Source organism: Rhododendron vialii, chromosome 3a (genome assembly GCF_030253575.1).
Source record: "Rhododendron vialii isolate Sample 1 chromosome 3a, ASM3025357v1".
Classification (NCBI taxonomy): Eukaryota; Viridiplantae; Streptophyta; class Magnoliopsida; order Ericales; family Ericaceae; genus Rhododendron; species Rhododendron vialii.
The window spans coordinates 11,882,308-11,899,987 of NC_080559.1; the positions used below are offsets into that span (position 1 = coordinate 11,882,308).

The 17,680-nt window shown below is 37.4% G+C and overlaps 2 protein-coding genes across 3 annotated transcripts; one reads left to right on the top strand and one right to left on the bottom strand.

The window, feature by feature from the left end:
• The first annotated feature begins 285 nt into the window (after window positions 1-285).
• On the top strand, window positions 286-1,382 carry LOC131321109 (berberine bridge enzyme-like 18). The gene is made up of 3 exons (XM_058352120.1): window positions 286-420; window positions 513-803; window positions 930-1,382. Exons 1-3 carry the CDS (start codon window positions 286-288, stop codon window positions 1,380-1,382), a joined length of 879 nt encoding a protein of 292 aa, XP_058208103.1.
• Window positions 1,383-2,510: 1,128 nt separating this feature from the next.
• LOC131321018 (uncharacterized) lies at window positions 2,511-11,005 on the bottom strand. Of its 2 annotated transcripts, XM_058352002.1 has the most exons (7): window positions 9,625-9,790; window positions 8,489-9,519; window positions 6,465-7,930; window positions 6,077-6,207; window positions 5,173-5,990; window positions 4,166-4,278; window positions 2,511-3,111 (listed from the first exon to the last, which is right to left on the bottom strand). In XM_058352002.1, exons 2-7 carry the CDS (start codon window positions 9,260-9,262, stop codon window positions 2,724-2,726), a joined length of 3,690 nt encoding a protein of 1,229 aa, XP_058207985.1. In that variant the 5' UTR covers window positions 9,263-9,519; window positions 9,625-9,790; the 3' UTR covers window positions 2,511-2,723. The 2 variants fall into 2 exon arrangements, with proteins under 2 accessions (XP_058207985.1, XP_058207986.1); XM_058352003.1 differs by having other exon boundaries at window positions 6,465-7,891; window positions 8,480-11,005.
• Window positions 11,006-17,680: the final 6,675 nt, after the last annotated feature.

Sequence of the window (17,680 nt, forward strand, 5' to 3'; positions counted from 1 at the left end):
CAGTCGGTGAGGGAAGAACCAGAACAATTCATACCACGTTCAACTCTCTGTTTCTAGGGAGAGCTAACCAGCTCCTACAAATACTGAAAGAACGCTATCCCAAGTTGAGTTTGCAGCGAAAGCACTGTACGGAAATGAGTTGGATCGAATCAGCCCTATACTTTCCAGGATACCCGGAAAGGGAACCCTTGATGCCCTTACTAATAGAACACCCCAACCGAAAAGCCTATTCAAGGCTGCATCGGATTTTATTCGGGAACCCACAGAAACTGTGCCGGAAGAACTATGGAAAAGGTGTTTGGAGGAAGAAAGCCGATACTGATACTGGATCCATATGGGTTTCGGATGAGCCAAATACCAGAATCGGATTTACCTTTCCCTCCCCGGAAAGGGAATTTATACACCATAGTTGAACATACAGTACTTGGTGAAATGGGAAGATGAAAATACATTAGGGAGGCACATGAATTGGATACGAAGGGTATATGGGCAAATGACACCATGTGTCCCAGTGTCCAAGGGCTGCTTATTTCAATTACAGGGATATTGATCGGGGTAGGAATCAGGGATCGAAGTGCCACGACTATGAGGGCCTCTCCTACACATCACAGAGGCCATTTGTGATCATTGATCTTGCCAACCTAAGAAAAATCACAATCAACACGGTAGATGAAACTGCATGGATTGAAGCCGGTGCTACATTTGGTGAACTCAACTACCAAATCACCAAAAAAGACGACACACTTGGTTTCCCAGCCAGTGTATCCCCCACTATGGGAGCTGTGATGGGCATATCAGTGGAGGTGGAATGGGAACCCTAATGAGAAAATTTGGTCTATTGGCTGATAATGTTTGTAGACGTGGTCTGATGTGTATGGGAGGATTCTTGATAGCAAATCTATGGGGGAGGACATATTTTGGGCTAACAGAGGAGGTGGAGCCAATTGATCAGAGCTCCTCCTAAAGTGACCGTTTTTAGCATCTCCAAAAACCTAGAGGAAGGTGCAACCAAGCTGGTTTACAACTGGCAAAATGTTGCACACAAACTTCATAAAGACCTAAATCTGGAGAAAATTAGCGAAGCTGAGATTAAGGGATTGTATCTAGGGAGGATTAAACGTCTAATGCCATTGATAAACTCAAGCTCCCCTGAGTTGGATTTGAAGGAGCAGGACTGCAGAGAAATGAGATGGCTTGAATCCATCCTATTTTTTGACAATGGATACTCGAAGAATGAGTCTACTGATCATCTACTGGTCAGAAATTACCACGGAAGGGTGCTCTTCAAATCAAAATCAGATTTCGTGACGGATCCCATTTCGGAGAGTGATCTAGAAGGGATACAGAAGAAATTTATAACGAGTAAGACTATGTTTGGATGACCGGAATCTTCAATAGGAATGTGATTACTAGGAATCAAATTCCTAGGAATTTTCGTGACTAGGAATAGGAATATGATTACTCGGAATTAAATCACTAGGAATATAATACCTAACGTAATTTCATTCTGGTGTTTGTATTGATTTAGTAATTTTATTGAGGAAACAATTATTTTTGGAAATTTACTAGTGTTAACATTTCCTTCTTCTACTGATTGACCCGGGAATCTAAGATTACCATGGGGTAAGGGAGGGATAGATTCCCACTAAACTTGGGCATATGATTCTTGGTTGGACGGGTCATCAAGAATCACATTCCTATTCTTGCCTCTTCCAAAAGTGGGAATCATGGAAGTATGACATCACGTTCCCATTGCCGTTGCTTACCAACATGACATCACGTTCCCATTGCCGTCGCTTACCAACGTTGGAATCATGGAAGTATGGCACCACATTCTCATTCCTCCTCAAGATTCCCGCCATCCAAACTAAGCCAAGGGTGTTATGATTTGGGACCCATGTGGGGGAAGGATGAGTGAGATTCCAGAGAATCATTCTCCATTTCCACACAGAGCTGGGAATGAGTTCAGCTTACATACACGATATGGGAAGAATCGAAAAGTAAGGTGGCCGAGGAGTGTATGGATTGGATCAACAACCTCTACAATATTTTTGGGTCCTTGTGTTTCTAAAAACCCGTGGGCTGCATATTTTAATTAGAGAGACTTAGACTTGGGAAGGAATGAATATGGAAAGGAAAGTTATGCGACGGCTGAACAATTAGCAGAGCATTCCACTTATACGAAAGAGAAGGGAAAAAATAGGTTGATCCGTTCTGGATTAGAATTTAGAACTTAGATACTCAAACACCCGTCAAGCATACCACTAACACACACAAAATTGACATCAACTTATCACAAACCAGGCTCAGAAAAAAACCTTGAAACATTTCCTGACCCAAGCAGTTCAGGTATAAATACAAACAGAACGACAGTTGCAATCTATAATGTGTACATACTCCTAAAGAACCAGATAAATAACCTTAAAAAATCTCAACCACGACCCTGAAGGTATTTTACAAAAAATAACACATCTAAAATGCAAATTCGTGCACGGAACAGCAAGAAAAAAGAAGCAGAATAAATCGCATATTATAAAAAAACAACTGAACCAAGGGAGTGATGCAACAAGAGGTTCAGAACTTCAGAGTTTTAGGAAAACAGAGGTAACACAAAATTGCCCTATATCATCACTACATGTTTTGTACTCCTTGACATGTTCAAATCACGTGCGTCTTAACCATTGTGAAGTTCATCAAAAAAATTGTACTTTCTGACCCTAGCTCTAAGTAATGCTACAAGAAAATCCCAATTCAAACTTAGGCCAGGCCAGATCATAAAGGCAGCAGTTAGTTCCTGAAGTTGTGCAGCAGGACACACTATCAGATTGTAGAAAACTGAATGACAAGGACTGCTGCTCATTGCTTAGTCCAGAGTACCACTCCCTAATACAATCAGTGGGATTAGATGGACTTACAACTGCCGGAACCTCGACAGTACTCTTGATAAGTTCTTTAAAACTGAGAGAAAGGAGACCAAGTAAAGCATTGACAATGGCGACTTGAGAAAGCCGGGACAATTTCCTGGAAGAATTCTGGCACAGAAATGAAGACAACCTGCATCTCAGGTTTTCAACACCATTGTCTTCATACCCACTAGCATCAACTCCAAGCCTGTGAAATATGGCATGGTTAGGTAAATGAATTACTTACATCAACTCGAACAAAACCAAAATGTTGCAGGGCAATGCTATTCTCACTCCCTTTTGACCTCTCACATCCCCATGAGAGGCAGGATGGCAAAAAAGGTGAGAGAAACTTAAAGAGTGTGGAGACCATTTCCCCATCCAATCTTTAGCTCAAAATGCTGATTGCAACTATAATTAGTTTAGCGTATGCAATTTTGGTGACTTGAGAAGATTCTATGAAAGAAAAATTATGTTGTTTAGTTTATTTGAAAGTTCTCCAACAATGTTCTAGTTGAAAGCATTGTACCCTGGCTCTCACCTATTATTTTAAGAAGACCGCCTGATAAGAGAATGGGAAGGAGAATTCCATGGGCTTTTTTATTTTATTTTATCCTGGATGATACTTATTGGTGATAGGGAACAGTAAGGAGAATTTCATGGGCCCTTCCGGTTATTTTATTTGATACTGGAGGATATTTATTGGTGTAATAATTATCTACATAGGGATATTAGCAGTAGCTTTAGTTGTTATTTTAAGATTTATTCATTGGATAATGTTGTTAGGTTATCTTGTCTTTATTTGTAGTTATCACTTGGAAGAGCCTATTTAAAGGACTCTTCAGATATTGTTTGGGATGGTTTGATGATTAATTTCCCTTTTCTCTCTCAGTAACTGGATCAGAAGCCCAGTCAGACATGAGAGATGCCAGACTTGTTACACAACAAACAGTAGGCACACCAGATACTTGATGTATGCCCAATTTTATGGCCAAAAAGTGGAAGACTTGAAGGGATATGCGTCTCCATTGGTAACTTATACCCAAGGGAAGCCTGTCATTCTGTGATTGGAAAGGATTGCCAAAATTTACATAAGGCCAAAAATATTGTGCGATGTGCTCCGGTTTCCATAAGTCCATGATGATAAAGCAGAGACTCTTTGCCAGTACCACAGCACCTCAGTAGAATATTAGGTTGACAGCACTACCAATTAAATTAACTGACCCCCTCAAAATTGAAGCAATCAAGAGTTCATAACTTACCTTCCCAGCTTACCAAGAAGTATAACAGTAACAGAAAAAAAGTTCTCTTGGGCACATGATTCCAACAATCTCAACAGCCGATGCACAATATTGTTGCATGTCCAATTCCAACTCTGCAAATCAAGAAGATTATAGATAGATAGATATCAGAAACTACCTTGAAAAAGGAAAACTATCCAACATCTTGGTACCTAATATCAGAAACTTACTAGTTCAGAGTATTTGATACTACCAAGAGATCTACATGATAAGGTAGGTTTTTTTTACCACCAAGCAATAAACAGGGCTACCAGCACACCACAGCAGATGCGCATGTATGCAGGCAAGCAAGAAAATAAAGCAGCACAAGGCAATCAAAAGGGGAAAAGAGAAGGAAAAAGAACAGAGCATCAAAACAAAAGAGACTGGATAATTTACACCATTGCAATTATAGCTGTAATGGTAAAATTAAATAGAGAGAATGAACTCACATCACAAACAGGGACTCACCAACAAAAAGCATTTGTAATGGACACTTAGATTATAAAACTTCAACAGAGCATGAAACATCCATATTAGCCATCTCAACGTTTCATATACTTACTAGTCTTTCACATCCCATCTTCGGAAAACCAAATGATTTGATCTTTATAGCATGTGCACATGAATACAGAGCCTATTTCATCAGTAGAGCCCAATTTACAGAGTAGCCTATTTCATCACTATACCCCAATTTACCAGCAATGAAGCATTCAATTCTACAATGTAACAATTGCAGCCTTGCAGGAACAAAATAACACTATAAAGTAAACGAAACTCAAAGAAGTTCCAACAAAAATAGGGAAAAATAAAAAATACGTCGTCCATAAAACTATAAATCCAAACGAAGATTTTCAACTCCTGCAACTTTAGCATGACATAGATGCTATGATCGACTATACACCTACCAAATTTAGTCAAACAAGCTACACGGTAGTCCAAAATTGCAATCAGAATGAGATTATGAAGTAGAAGATGTGAAACCATACCATATTGCATGCTACAAGCTCCACTAGTGAGATTACATCAAGGAAATGGCACAAATTCCCATCAAAAACAGACTTCACTTGAGCGGCGGGCATATCAAGCTTGATTAAACAGCAGGATGCACTGCAGTTCATAGGTTGGAGATTTAATTCTCCCTCCAGCCTCCTAGTGTTCTCAGCCTTCTCATTGTAGGACAGGAACAAAGATGAATTTACTACTTCATTTGGATCTTGATTAACGGTACCAGACAATGCATAGTTCTGAAGTTGTTGCAAGAGAAATAAAACAACAATCTCCACAGAAAATACATCCATGGAAAAGGGGCATTGCCTACAAATAGGGAACTCTGGCCATGAATTGGAATCACTTGGAATATTTTCCTTCTCTAGAAATGGGACTAAGGATTTCACAACGATCATTATCAAACCATTATCTTTATGATTGAAATAGTTAGATCCACATACAAAAGCAAAAACATGAAGAACAGTCAGCACCAAGGAAGCATCCAATTTGTGTATCCTGAAGATGTTGTACGAAGCCTCATATAAGAACCCAATGTGGTCAATCGCTGCACATAATGCTGCTAATAAAATGCTCCCCGCCAGTAACTGATGCTTTAGAGCCATTTCATAAGACAGATGTACTTCTTTCCCGTTCAGAAAGATGTCTACTATTGAACCCCGAAGGGGTAATGAATGAGAAGAAACATCACTATACACCAGAATTCTTCTGTTTATAAGAAAATCCTCAATGAGCGTAAGCAGCTCCCCAGAGGCACATAATTCTGCAAGCAAACATCTTGTCTGCATATCAGACACCGCTGCATATGAAGCAAATTACAATTTGTTAAGGGAAAAGATTCAGAAAATGAAAGAAAGTATGATGAATGCCTATCGACAACCCTACCTGTGTGCATGTGTCCAGCAAAGGATTCAAAAAAGAGGATAGAACCACTCTTCAGAAAATTTCTGAATTCATCCATAGCAATCCCAGAAATTTTGTTCAGTAAAACTGAAAAGAACACGCACGCCTTCTCTCTGGAAACAGTAAATAGAAAACAGAACCCAAAAGAACCAGAAAATGATTAGTAGTTATTTCAACAATTCCACTTGGTACAAATTTTATTTGCAACAGTTCACCAACTAATGGAACAAAAGTGGATCATTAACATCAGGTAACAATCACAAAGCAAACAACATTGGTAGGAGTCATGCAAACGAGAACAATATAATATTTTAACCACCTAAAACTACCATAATATGCAATTTACAAACTTAAGTTCATAATCACGTACTTGTGTGAAAGATCTTCAATACTCAAAAGAGCAGGCAGAATCTTTTGCACCAGATAGGTCTGAGAAATAGTAGAAAACTCAGACATACAAGTTCCAGCAGCACAAAATATCCTAGACATGCTGCTACAGTCCTTGGTAGTATCAGAAAACACAACATGGCATCTATGAATATCATCATGCGCACATACAGGTGCACTCTGATACAAATTATTTGCCCCTTCATAGCCACAACTGTAAATATCTGGCATCCCCCTCTCTGCATGGGAACCCTCCATCTGGTGGGGACAAGTATTGTCTTCATATCTGGTAACACACTTACCATTTCCATTGTTTGTCACGTTCTCAAAAGGATCACCAATACCTCCATTCTTATTCAATGGTGGAACATGGGAAGTTTTAGAAGTCTCAAATTTCCATCTATCGGACTCTGTTTGCATGTTAACAACATCAATTTTGCAAGATGGCCCCTGATTGGCCTGTTGACTATAAAATCCGTCGTAGGAAGTCTCATCTACTAAACATCCAGTGTTATCTAATACAAATGACTCGTTGTTGTGAACCTCAATCACAGGAATAGTTGGTGACAGCGGCACTTGAATAGCTTTAAGGTAGCGGTCCTCATCAACGGCATCATGCAAGTCAAGCAGCTTCATATAGTTCCCTTCCATTTCCTCGTGACTTCCCAAATTGCCCCTGCCAGAATCACCCATTACAGCGTCAAATGCCTGTACTTCTCCTCTTTGAATGTCCTTACGCCCGTTATGGTCACACAAATGCTTCAGAGCTACTTCTTCATGAGATGCCTTTCTCTTGTTGCGCGCCCTGGCTGGCAAAGCAATGGGATTGCGTTCCAAGTTAGACATCATGCCTTTGTTCTTTTGCAAGGATTTGCGTGTTTGACTGTCTAACATCCCATGAAGCATGGATAACTTCTCCTCTAACCGGAGCTGCCAGTTTTGATGCTCGGAATACAAATGTTCAATGGATTCAACTGCATTTACGATCCTCTTTCTCTTTCTACTTTGTCCAGCCTTCCTCCCAAGAGCATCAATGCACCTTGTTCTGGTAACTTCACCAGACAAACTGGAAAATTTTGACTGTGATTTTGATTTTGATTTCTCTCCTGCGACTATAACTGACGCCATGACCGAGAAAGCACCTCTTTCCTGTGAGCCCATCAATGGTCCTTTGGAAAACGCTGATGTACTTGAATTTAACGCAGAACTCTGCAACATTTTTCTGTTAGAACCTCTAAGCAGAGGCTCCACTTTAGAATCAATACCTGAGGTGCACTGAGCACAGTTTCCGACAGTACAAGGAAGCAATGGTGCATTACTATTGATGGTTTGCTTCATAAAATCAGAGGCATCCAGGTCGTTATTGCAGTGAAGGTGCACCTGATGCAATTCTTTTGTAAAAAGCTTCTTCTTCAAGTTAAAGCTTGGGCTATTAAAAATGTTGCCACTCTGCAGAATAAGCAAACTGTTAACTACATAAACTATGAGCAGAATCTCTTGGAAGCTAGAATAACCGGAGAAAAAGCGTAAAAGAAAATCAAAAAACTTGCAAAGAAAACAGAAATAGGATAAATGAGAAAACAAGACAAGACTCGACCATTTGCATTTTTAGCCCTAGGTTCTAAACCGACCAATTTGGCATGCAACAGCTAGACACCGATAAACATTTCACAAACTCGACCGGAAAAACATAGCTAGATTGTTTCGAATGGGAATATGCATGTAAAATATCAAGACCAATTATGAAGCGCCAACTCCAATAAGATTTCAATCACCCACCAGATTAATATACGAAATACCCCTCAGAAAAATAATTATCTACTTCAGCTAACTTGTTTCAGAATCAACTAAAAAAAATTAATGTGCAAAATCAAATACGAAACCAGTATGCGATTGATAACTTTAATTCCATTACAAAACACCAAGCACCCAAACAATTGACAATAAATCAATGAAGATGATGTATGCTTAGAGCTTTCACGTAAGCGATAAGAAAACCAGACACACCTTTGCATTGTCATCTCTGCCTTCACTACAATACGGTAAACAGTTATTTAATAAATCCAGATGACGCAAAAATTGGGCACGTTCCTGCATTAAGAGATGCAGTTCTTGTTGTAGAATTTTGTTTCGGTTGATTTCCAACTTAGCAACTTCTTTGGCATGCTGCAGTTGCTTCTTTTTAAACTTCAACTGTTCTTTCAGCAGCTTCATTTTAGCAGTTTCAGAATTCATGCATATATCAGGTGGATCCACAGGAGCCTCAACCAGTTTTCTAGAGGATGCAAATTCTAACTGCTGAGCTAACTGATCTGCACGACGATTTTCCTCCACGGCCTTTTTCATAGCTTCTGCGACCATCCTCTGCTCTTCTGCTTTCCTCATCTCTGAATCTGCACACCTCTTTTCTCTTACCGCCTTCTGTTTCTGCTCCTTGATGCATTTGTTAACCTTTTCAGATGTTGAGTCTCCTGAAACCAACTTTGATTCACCCATTTCTGGTTTTAACATCTCCAATATGAGCCCCCCTCTCCCTGTTGCATCATGTTTCATCTCTTTATCAGAAAGGTCAGCAGACATCTTAACCGATGTTTTTGAGAATTCTTGTTCATCCATCTCCTTTTGTAATTTCTCAAACCTTTCTTTCTGCCCTTGCAATTGTTGAGACAAATCATTGGCATGGCATTTTTCATCTATGGCCTCCTTCTGATTCATTTGTGCAAGGTTCCTTTGCTCTTCTGCTTTTGCCATCTCAGAATCTGCACGTTTTTCCTTTTTCATCACCTTTTGCCTTTCTATCTCAAGCTTTTCCCTTGCCTCAACCTTTAGCTTCTCTAACTGGACTCCAATTTCCTCTGAATTTTTTCGTTCAATATCAGCAAGTCTCCTTTCCTCATTAGCTTTACTTTTTTTCTGCCTCCACAATTTTCCATGTTTTTTTAGCTTCTTTCTTCTCCGCTTCAGCTTTCTTACACTCTGATTCTGCCGTGATTCTCTCTTCCTCAAGAAGCTCCTTGAGACGATTTATTTCTGTTTCCCTGCACAAATCTGTGTTGGAGGAAGCATTACTTCTCCATTTAGATCTTGAGGCTCAGAGCTTCCTCTTTGCTGCAATGATGGTTTTCAGATTTAAGAGCATGGACCTCATCCTCCAAAGAAATTCTCATAGCTGATTCTTTTGCATTCTCCTGTCTTTCAATGTCAACCCGCACTCTTCCCTCCTCATTCGCAGGAAAAAGACGAAATATTACCACAAAATTTAAAATGAAGATGTTGTTGACCTACTATATCATTATCTTCTCTAATTGTCATTATCTTCTCTAATTGTTATGCGCAAGGATGTGTTAAATTTGACTATCATATCATACGCACACAAAAGAATAAAAGTAATGGAAATACAGGGTTGCGGATATCCATGGAACTTCATAGTTTTCACTTCATTTTCTTGTATTCAAATCATACTTTCTCCTTTCATGAAAAACTCACAGTGAGAAGTGAGAACTAGTATTACAGGCACACATGCCAAGGTGAGAAAGTATAGCATCTCCATAAACTTTCAGTTTACTTGGCGTGTAAGGAGTATTACAGGCACTACATGCCAAGGTGAGAAAGGGGCTAATCTCCGTAGCTCTAAGTTTACTAGACTTGTAAAAGGACAGATAATTACAACTCGGCATTAGGCATAAAGCTTCTTAGATAAGAAGGTAGTGTATTCAGGTATGCTACATAGGAAAAAATACAGATTTGTACTAGTGGGGAGCAAGAGGTCAATTATGCAAGTACTAGATGGGTGTTGTAGATTGAGTCCAATTTTGTTCGCCCTCCCTAAATGGGTGTTGTAGATTGAGTCCAATTTTATTCACCCTCCCTAAAGGAGGGTGAACAATAACGTATGTCAGTGAAAAAAAAAACAATAAAAAATAAATAAATAATAATAATAATACATGTAAATGATATAAGGAAAAAAAAAGCCCTAAATCAGAACGAGCAATCAAATACATGTATATAAAAATTAATGTAAGTAAATTCAAAAAAAAACAAGCCCTAAATCAACACTAGGAAAAAGAACATGCAATCAAATACATGTATAAAAATCACAAACTCGGAATAAGCCCTAACGCCATTTCCTCGTCCTTCCCTTGTGAGAGCCAGGGTTCGAGCCTATCAGGGCCGTTTGTGGTTCAAGGCTATGGACAGCTTGTGGACTATCGCTTGGTCAAAAAAAAAAAAGAACAAACCCTAACTAAAATCAAATACATGTATAAAGAAAAGGCCCAAATCGGTAATCAAACACACAAAAATAAAATAAATAAACAGAACAAGGAAGGAAACCCTAACTCAAAAAGCAATCAAAAAACCCTAATATACATTCGTTATATAATATACTTCTATACACAAGCAATCAAGCGTCTATAGACGAATTCTTAAGCAGATTCGCAAACAAGCACACAGAATATGTATGTACGTTCGTGAATACGCAGGTATATAGATATATATACAGAGAGAGAGAGAGAGAGAGAGAGACAGAGAGAGAGAGAGAGAGAGAGAGAGAGACCTCTCAAGACGGCGAAGTCGAAGTCGAGGACCCGAACGGCAATATGTAGCAGCGAAAGTCGAGGACCCTGTAGCGCGGGAATGGCTTCGTTTTGATCCTCCAGTGAAATTAGTACTTAGGCTTGTTTAAAAAAGCCATTCCGGCAAAAAAATAAGTCAAATAAATCCCCGTAAAAATAAAAATAAGTCAATAAGTCACTTTTTTAGTTTTTATTTAAAAAATATTGAATTTCGATCAAAATTTTATACTTTTTAAATTCCTCTTGTCATGAAGATGCAATAATTTCAAAAAAATAAAAATAAATCAAATGATACGAAAAAAATTTGAATAAAAACAAAAAATCAACCACTTTAGCTTATTTGTCCGAACACCCATTTATTTTCTCAAGGGGCAGTCAGTCCAAACAGCCAATGTGAAAACACTCCTCAAGGCTCAAGGGAATGCTCACTGCTCAAGGAAAAAGGAGTAGGACTGTGTTTAGTACTTGTGAAAACAATGGAAAGGACGGGAAAATAGTGAAGAGGAAAATAATTGAAGGGAAAGTAAGAATAAATTGGATAGAAAATTAAACTTATACTATTTTAAACTTTTCCTCGTCTTTCTGTAGATACCAAACAAGGGAATGAAAAATTCTAAAAATTTTCTCTTCTTTTCCATTTATTTCCTCAAGTTCCAAACACACCATTAAGTTTAGACTAGTGAGTTCCGCGCGGGCATAGTGCCCAATATAAGTGGAAGTCTGCTTAGCGACGAAAAATATTTTATCTCAATAAAAGTTTAGACGTAAAAAATGAAATATATTGACGGTTATAATCCATGCATGTTCTGGGTCAAATCCTTTATATTTGTCTTTTAACTTTTGTACGTAACATGTTCATCAAGTTGGAAACGATTTCTGACTGAAGAAATAGACAAACATTATACATAACTCATTCATTAAGTGGGACCATTAAATGATTATTTTTTGAGAGATGTGCATGTCTTTTGGGTTATAATCTATTTTTATACGTAAAGGGAGAACAATAGTTTTTTATTTTTATTTTTTATCACGGGGAAAACAACAATTTGGTGCTTCTCATTTATGTTTTAAGCCCTGTCTCAAAAATAATTTTCCGTATTACCCCTCAACATTAAAAAAAATCTATAGTTTTTTTGGTATCTCAAAAAATAATTGTCAGGATAAAAGTGCAAAAACATCTCACTCCAGGGAGAGATTTTTCAGTGCCTAGCGGGTATATATCACATGGTACCCGCTCAACGCATCCGATACATTTTTAGACGGTTCGGATTAAAACCATCTCTCTCCTCTCATCCTAACATTTTCTCTCTCTTTTGCTCTCTCCAAATCTAAGCCGTTCAAAAATGAAATGGACGGCTCAGATGCGCGAGCGAACACCACGTGATACACACTCAGCACCGAAAACCAACTGCCGTACCCATTACCCACGTCCCCTCAAATTATTATTTTTTTAATACACGGAAGAACAGTCACTAGAATTCTTTTACTTTTCTTTTCTTTCTTTTTTTTTTAAGGGAAAATTCCTCTGCTCCGTTTATGATGGGGAGAGAGATCTCTTACCCTGACCTCACTCTTAATTTCCTCTCTTTTGCGAATTATTAATGGCATAGTCCATGGTTGCCAACTGTCGATGCGATGCCAAAAAAAACAGAAAGAATTGTGATGTCACGTCTTCTATTTTAAACATAACGGTTTTGCAAAATGTCTCACTTACAAGTGTCCTTCGTGGCACAATTAAAAGTTGAGATTGAATCATTAATTCCATTTCACGGCTCTAATTCTCTCCCAAATACAAAGTGCACTCAAAAGGGTGGTAAAGAATTTGACAGCTGAGATTCAATCCATCCAATTGGATCCAATGGTTTATGGAATCGTCCCTTTCTCTGTGGCAAAAAAATATGGAAATTAGTTTATCTTTCTTACTACTTTCCCTATTTGCTAGTATTTTCTATCCCCTGTGCATTTTTTATGTGTTGCGTTCGATCAAGGACAAATGAAAATCTAACGTGGAAGGTGTGAGAATCTAACAGAGAACTTTGATGCACGATGGTTTTATGATTAATTGAAGTTCAAATTGTATTGGATGTTTTTTTGGTTCCATTAGTGCTAAGTTTGGTTTTGCAATGGCTACTATTTTATGATTGGTCACACAATCACATTACATTTGGATAAAGATGAGTTTTGTTTATAGTTTTTTTTTTTTTTTTTGTTTCCTTCAAGCGTGACTGACTATTGATGGAGTTGTTGGATTTTAGATTAATCAATGTAGTCAATAAAAATAACGAGAAATTAGTTCTTCATGGTGATAAAGCTATATGGGTCCTTGCCTTTTTATGCACGATCAATTTGTTCACATCTTGCCAAGGGAACTCGAATTCATATTGAATATCGAATGCTTCAGGACGTGCTTTCAGGCACTGGCATACACTAGTTAACTTACATAATATCTCAAAAGAATTTGCTATGCTCGTTCACCGAATCGTTGTTCAAAAAGATTTCACTTTGAGCCACCATGGCCCAACATTTCATGAGATAAGAAAGGAAAGTTAAGTGTTTTTACAATAAACCGTTGTCAAATGAAACATATTTAAAATTACAATTTACATCTTCAAAATATGACATACAGAGATTCACTTTAAAAAGGGTATGCACATCTCTTAGAGAGTAATCATTCCAAAAAGTATGCACATTTCTTAGAAAGTACTCCATCATGTTATGGGCCCACTTGATAAACGAGTTATGTACAGAGTCTGTCTTTTTCTTTAGAAATCATCATAAATCATTTCCAACTTATGAATGAGTTATGTACAAAACTTCAAAGACAAACATAAAGAATTTGACCGGAAATTTGCATGAATTATAACTGTCAATATATTTAATTTTTTACGTCTAAACTTTTACCGAGATAGAACAATTTTTGTCGCTAAGCAAACTTATACACTTGTATTGGGCATTATTCACGTCCTTTCCATTATCTATCCAATTTCTTCTTCAGTGCTTTCCCGTCCTTTCCAATTATCTTCACAAGTTCCGAAATACACCACTACATAGTACATATGCCCTTTTCCATTGATAAGTGACGTATTCCCTTGAGAAGTGTAATTTAAATAAGCACCTCAACTTTTGTACGGACTCTCAAAAATACTTGGGCTTTAATTATTGACGTCCAATTCCGTCAATTTATAATGGATAGAGTTAAAGGAAATCGTTAGCCTTCATTATTTAAAAATAATAATTAATTTTAACTTCTTTTTTTTAAATGAATTGCAATAAAGTTTTTTCCTTATTATTCATCAAAAATTACTCTAACCTCATTTTTTACTATTTATAAAAATAACTCTAACCCTTCCCCTTTTTTTACTTTCAAATTTTATCTTTCCCTCTCTCCCCCACTTTTTTTTCTTCAAAAGTTCGATCACACACCACCAATCAACCTCACAACTAACCGCCAAAGCCTTAGTCCCAATTTCAGAAATTCCAAATTAGTTTTAACCTCTATTTTTTTTTTTACTTCCAAAAATTACTTTTAACTCTCTTTTTAGTAATAAATAAATGTAAAATAAAGATCTTTTTTCTTACTATTTCTCAAAAACTACTATCACCTCCGTTCTTTTTTAACTATATATGGAAATTACTTTAAACCTTTTTTTTTTTTACTTTCAAATTTTATCTTTTCCTCTATCTCTCTCCCCCTTTTTTTTTTTAAAAAAAATTGACCCCACACCACCAATCAACCCCACAACCAACCGATAGAGGAATTTCGGATTTTTTTGAAATCCAAACCCTAAATCACGTATAGAATAAATAGAGAGTTTTAGTCAAGAGAGTGAGTGAAAGAGGGGACTAGACAAAGAGAGAGATGGAGGCTGATCGATGGACAGAAGAGGGAGGGAGGATTTTCGCCGGAGGAGAGAGAGAGAGGTAATTTGAAAGTAAAAAACGGGGGTTAAAAATATATTTGTAAATAGTAAAAAATGGGATTGAGGTAATTTTTGATAAATAGTAAGAAAAAAAAATTTATTGCATATTTATTTACTACTAAAAAAAGAAAGAGTTAAAAGTAATTTTTGGAAAAAAAGGTAAAAAAGAGAGGTTAAAAATAATTTCAAATTTCAGAATGTGGAGTTGATTGGTGGTGTGGTCGAATTTTTAAGAGAGAGAGAGAGAGAGAGAGAGAGAGAGAGAGAAAGTGTCACGACCCCAGCCTGCCCCTAAGGGTCTAGTCACAACAAAGCGCCAGTGATTCGATCATTAAAGCCATATCAAAGTCAAACATCTCATTAGCAAATGAATAAAGGGACTCAATTAACGACAAGCGGAAGCAAATTCCATTTTGTTACATATGTCAAAACTAGAAGTCTTTACAAGGATCTCTACATTGCAAACCATCTAGAGCTGTGCATATTTACATGCAAAAATGATCACCAAGAACAACTCCCTATCTACAAGTCCATATCCACTTAGCGCGACCAAAAGAAGACCGCATGTCACCACTCTATTCACCGTTGCCTGAAAGGTGGAAAAAAACTCATAAGCCAAAGCTCGTATGAATGATTAATACACAATTCACATGCTTTCCATGGACAATGATAAATTAAACCATTTAAAATCGAATTACATTTCATAGCAACATAGCATAGTAATGCACATCCTCTAATCATTTCATGTCTACCAGGTGTCCTCGGTAGTGGATAAGTTAAGACGTCTTTCGTTATCCGATATAATAGCCATGTCTTGCCAGGGCCGGCCAGGGGGTAAGCTCCACAAGCCGGCCGGCTCGGGCAACCCCCCAGCAAGGGGCAGCAAAAAAAAAAATTTTGTATGTATAAAAAAAAATAGAAATCCAGCAAAAAATATATTTAGGGGTATCATCCAAAAAAAAATTTACAATTTTTTAAAAAAAAAGTAAATATGTATGGTTTCCACCTACTTTAAAAAATTATGATACTTGAGAAAATTAAGAGGATAAAAAAGAGGTTTTTACATACCTGGGGTAATTAACGGATAAAAAAATTAAGAGGGCAAATTATTAAGAGAGAAAATTAAGAGGGCTATCAGATAAAAAAGAAAAAAGAAAATGGACGCTATAGCCAAAAGGAGAAGGGACGGATGATGTAATTCAAGCTAAATGGATAATATAATCTTGTTTTTGTCCTTTCTGTTGTTGTTGCTTGTATGTCTTTTTTTTTATACTTAACACTAGTGGGCAACGAACCCTGTTATTCGCAATAAAGATTTGCAGACAACCACATAAGGAAAAACTCGTTTGGGCCCATTCCAGGACCCACAAAAATCTAGAAAAATATCCATAATTTTTTTAATATTATTTTATGGGACCCTGTAAAAAATAAGCTCCAACGGACATCAGTAAGTGTTACTTTTGAATTCATATGGTCGAATTGAGTAGTTTCGCCCTAACGAATCCAAAAGTAATACTTATCGATCGCTATCCCTTTGAGCCGATTTTTTATAGGGCCCCATAAAATAATATTCAAAAAAATTTGGATATTTTTCTAGATTTTTGTGAGACCCAGAATGAGCCCAAACGCATTTTTTCTTGCGTGGTTCCCTGCAAATCTTCCTTGCGATTAGAATTTTCAAGTGGGCAACCAAGCGGAAGGTCGGGCTTGGGCAACCCAAATGTCGGGGCCGGCACTATGTCTTGCTAGCCTTTTAGCACGTATCCCCTAGCAAGCCGGGACGTGGGAGGATGTCATTAATAGATAGAAAACATGTCCACATTTCATTGATATTCCATGGAGTTCATATCAAAATATAAATTACATCTTTGAAGTGAAAAGCCTATAACAAACCATGTGTTTTGGGTATTAATCACTCACCTCGAATCCATGTGTCACCCGAACCTCTTAAGACAATTAGGCAACAAAACATGATTAGAGGATGTCAAACAAGTCTATTTTTAATAAACATAAGGTCCTATGATAAGAATATGAAATTAGATAGCTAGCCTTAAGAAATTAGTCACAGAATCTGCAGTTCCATAACCTTTAACCTAAAATCTGATTCTGCACGGGAATAACTAAGACACAATCTTCATGCATTTTTTTAGGTCTATGAATCTAGTTTCAAAATCAGAAAACGGCTCGCTATTTCGTCGCTCGAGCTCAAAATTATAGCTGTTTCCCCAACACGTGTCTGTGCAGTCAGCACAGTCCGAAACTGCGCGCTGCGAGGTTACAAATTTCTACAGAATTTAATACTTTGATTCTGATCCCGAAATTTTTATCATAGACAAAGGACTCATAGAGAAACTCTCAATAAAAATTTCATAAGTTTTGGAGTTTAGGAACTGCCTCAAAAAAATTCCCCAAAATCAGGACAGATTCTAGGTTTCTCGATTCAGCAGATTTCCAGAAAAATCACCTCTTGTTCTTTCTGCAATTTTCAACTCTTCAGCCCTTCCAAACTACTTCTAACTCACATCAAAATCTTACTAATTATGCTCAACCTCATAGATATAGAAGAGTTACTCCAAAAACATCAAATTCATGCACCAAAACAAGTTTAAACATCCAATCCAAGGAATTTCAAGTTAAGTTCTTGCGCTTTTTAAGAGTTCAACCCCAAAACTCAAATTCAACTTAAACCAAACATCTAGAGCATG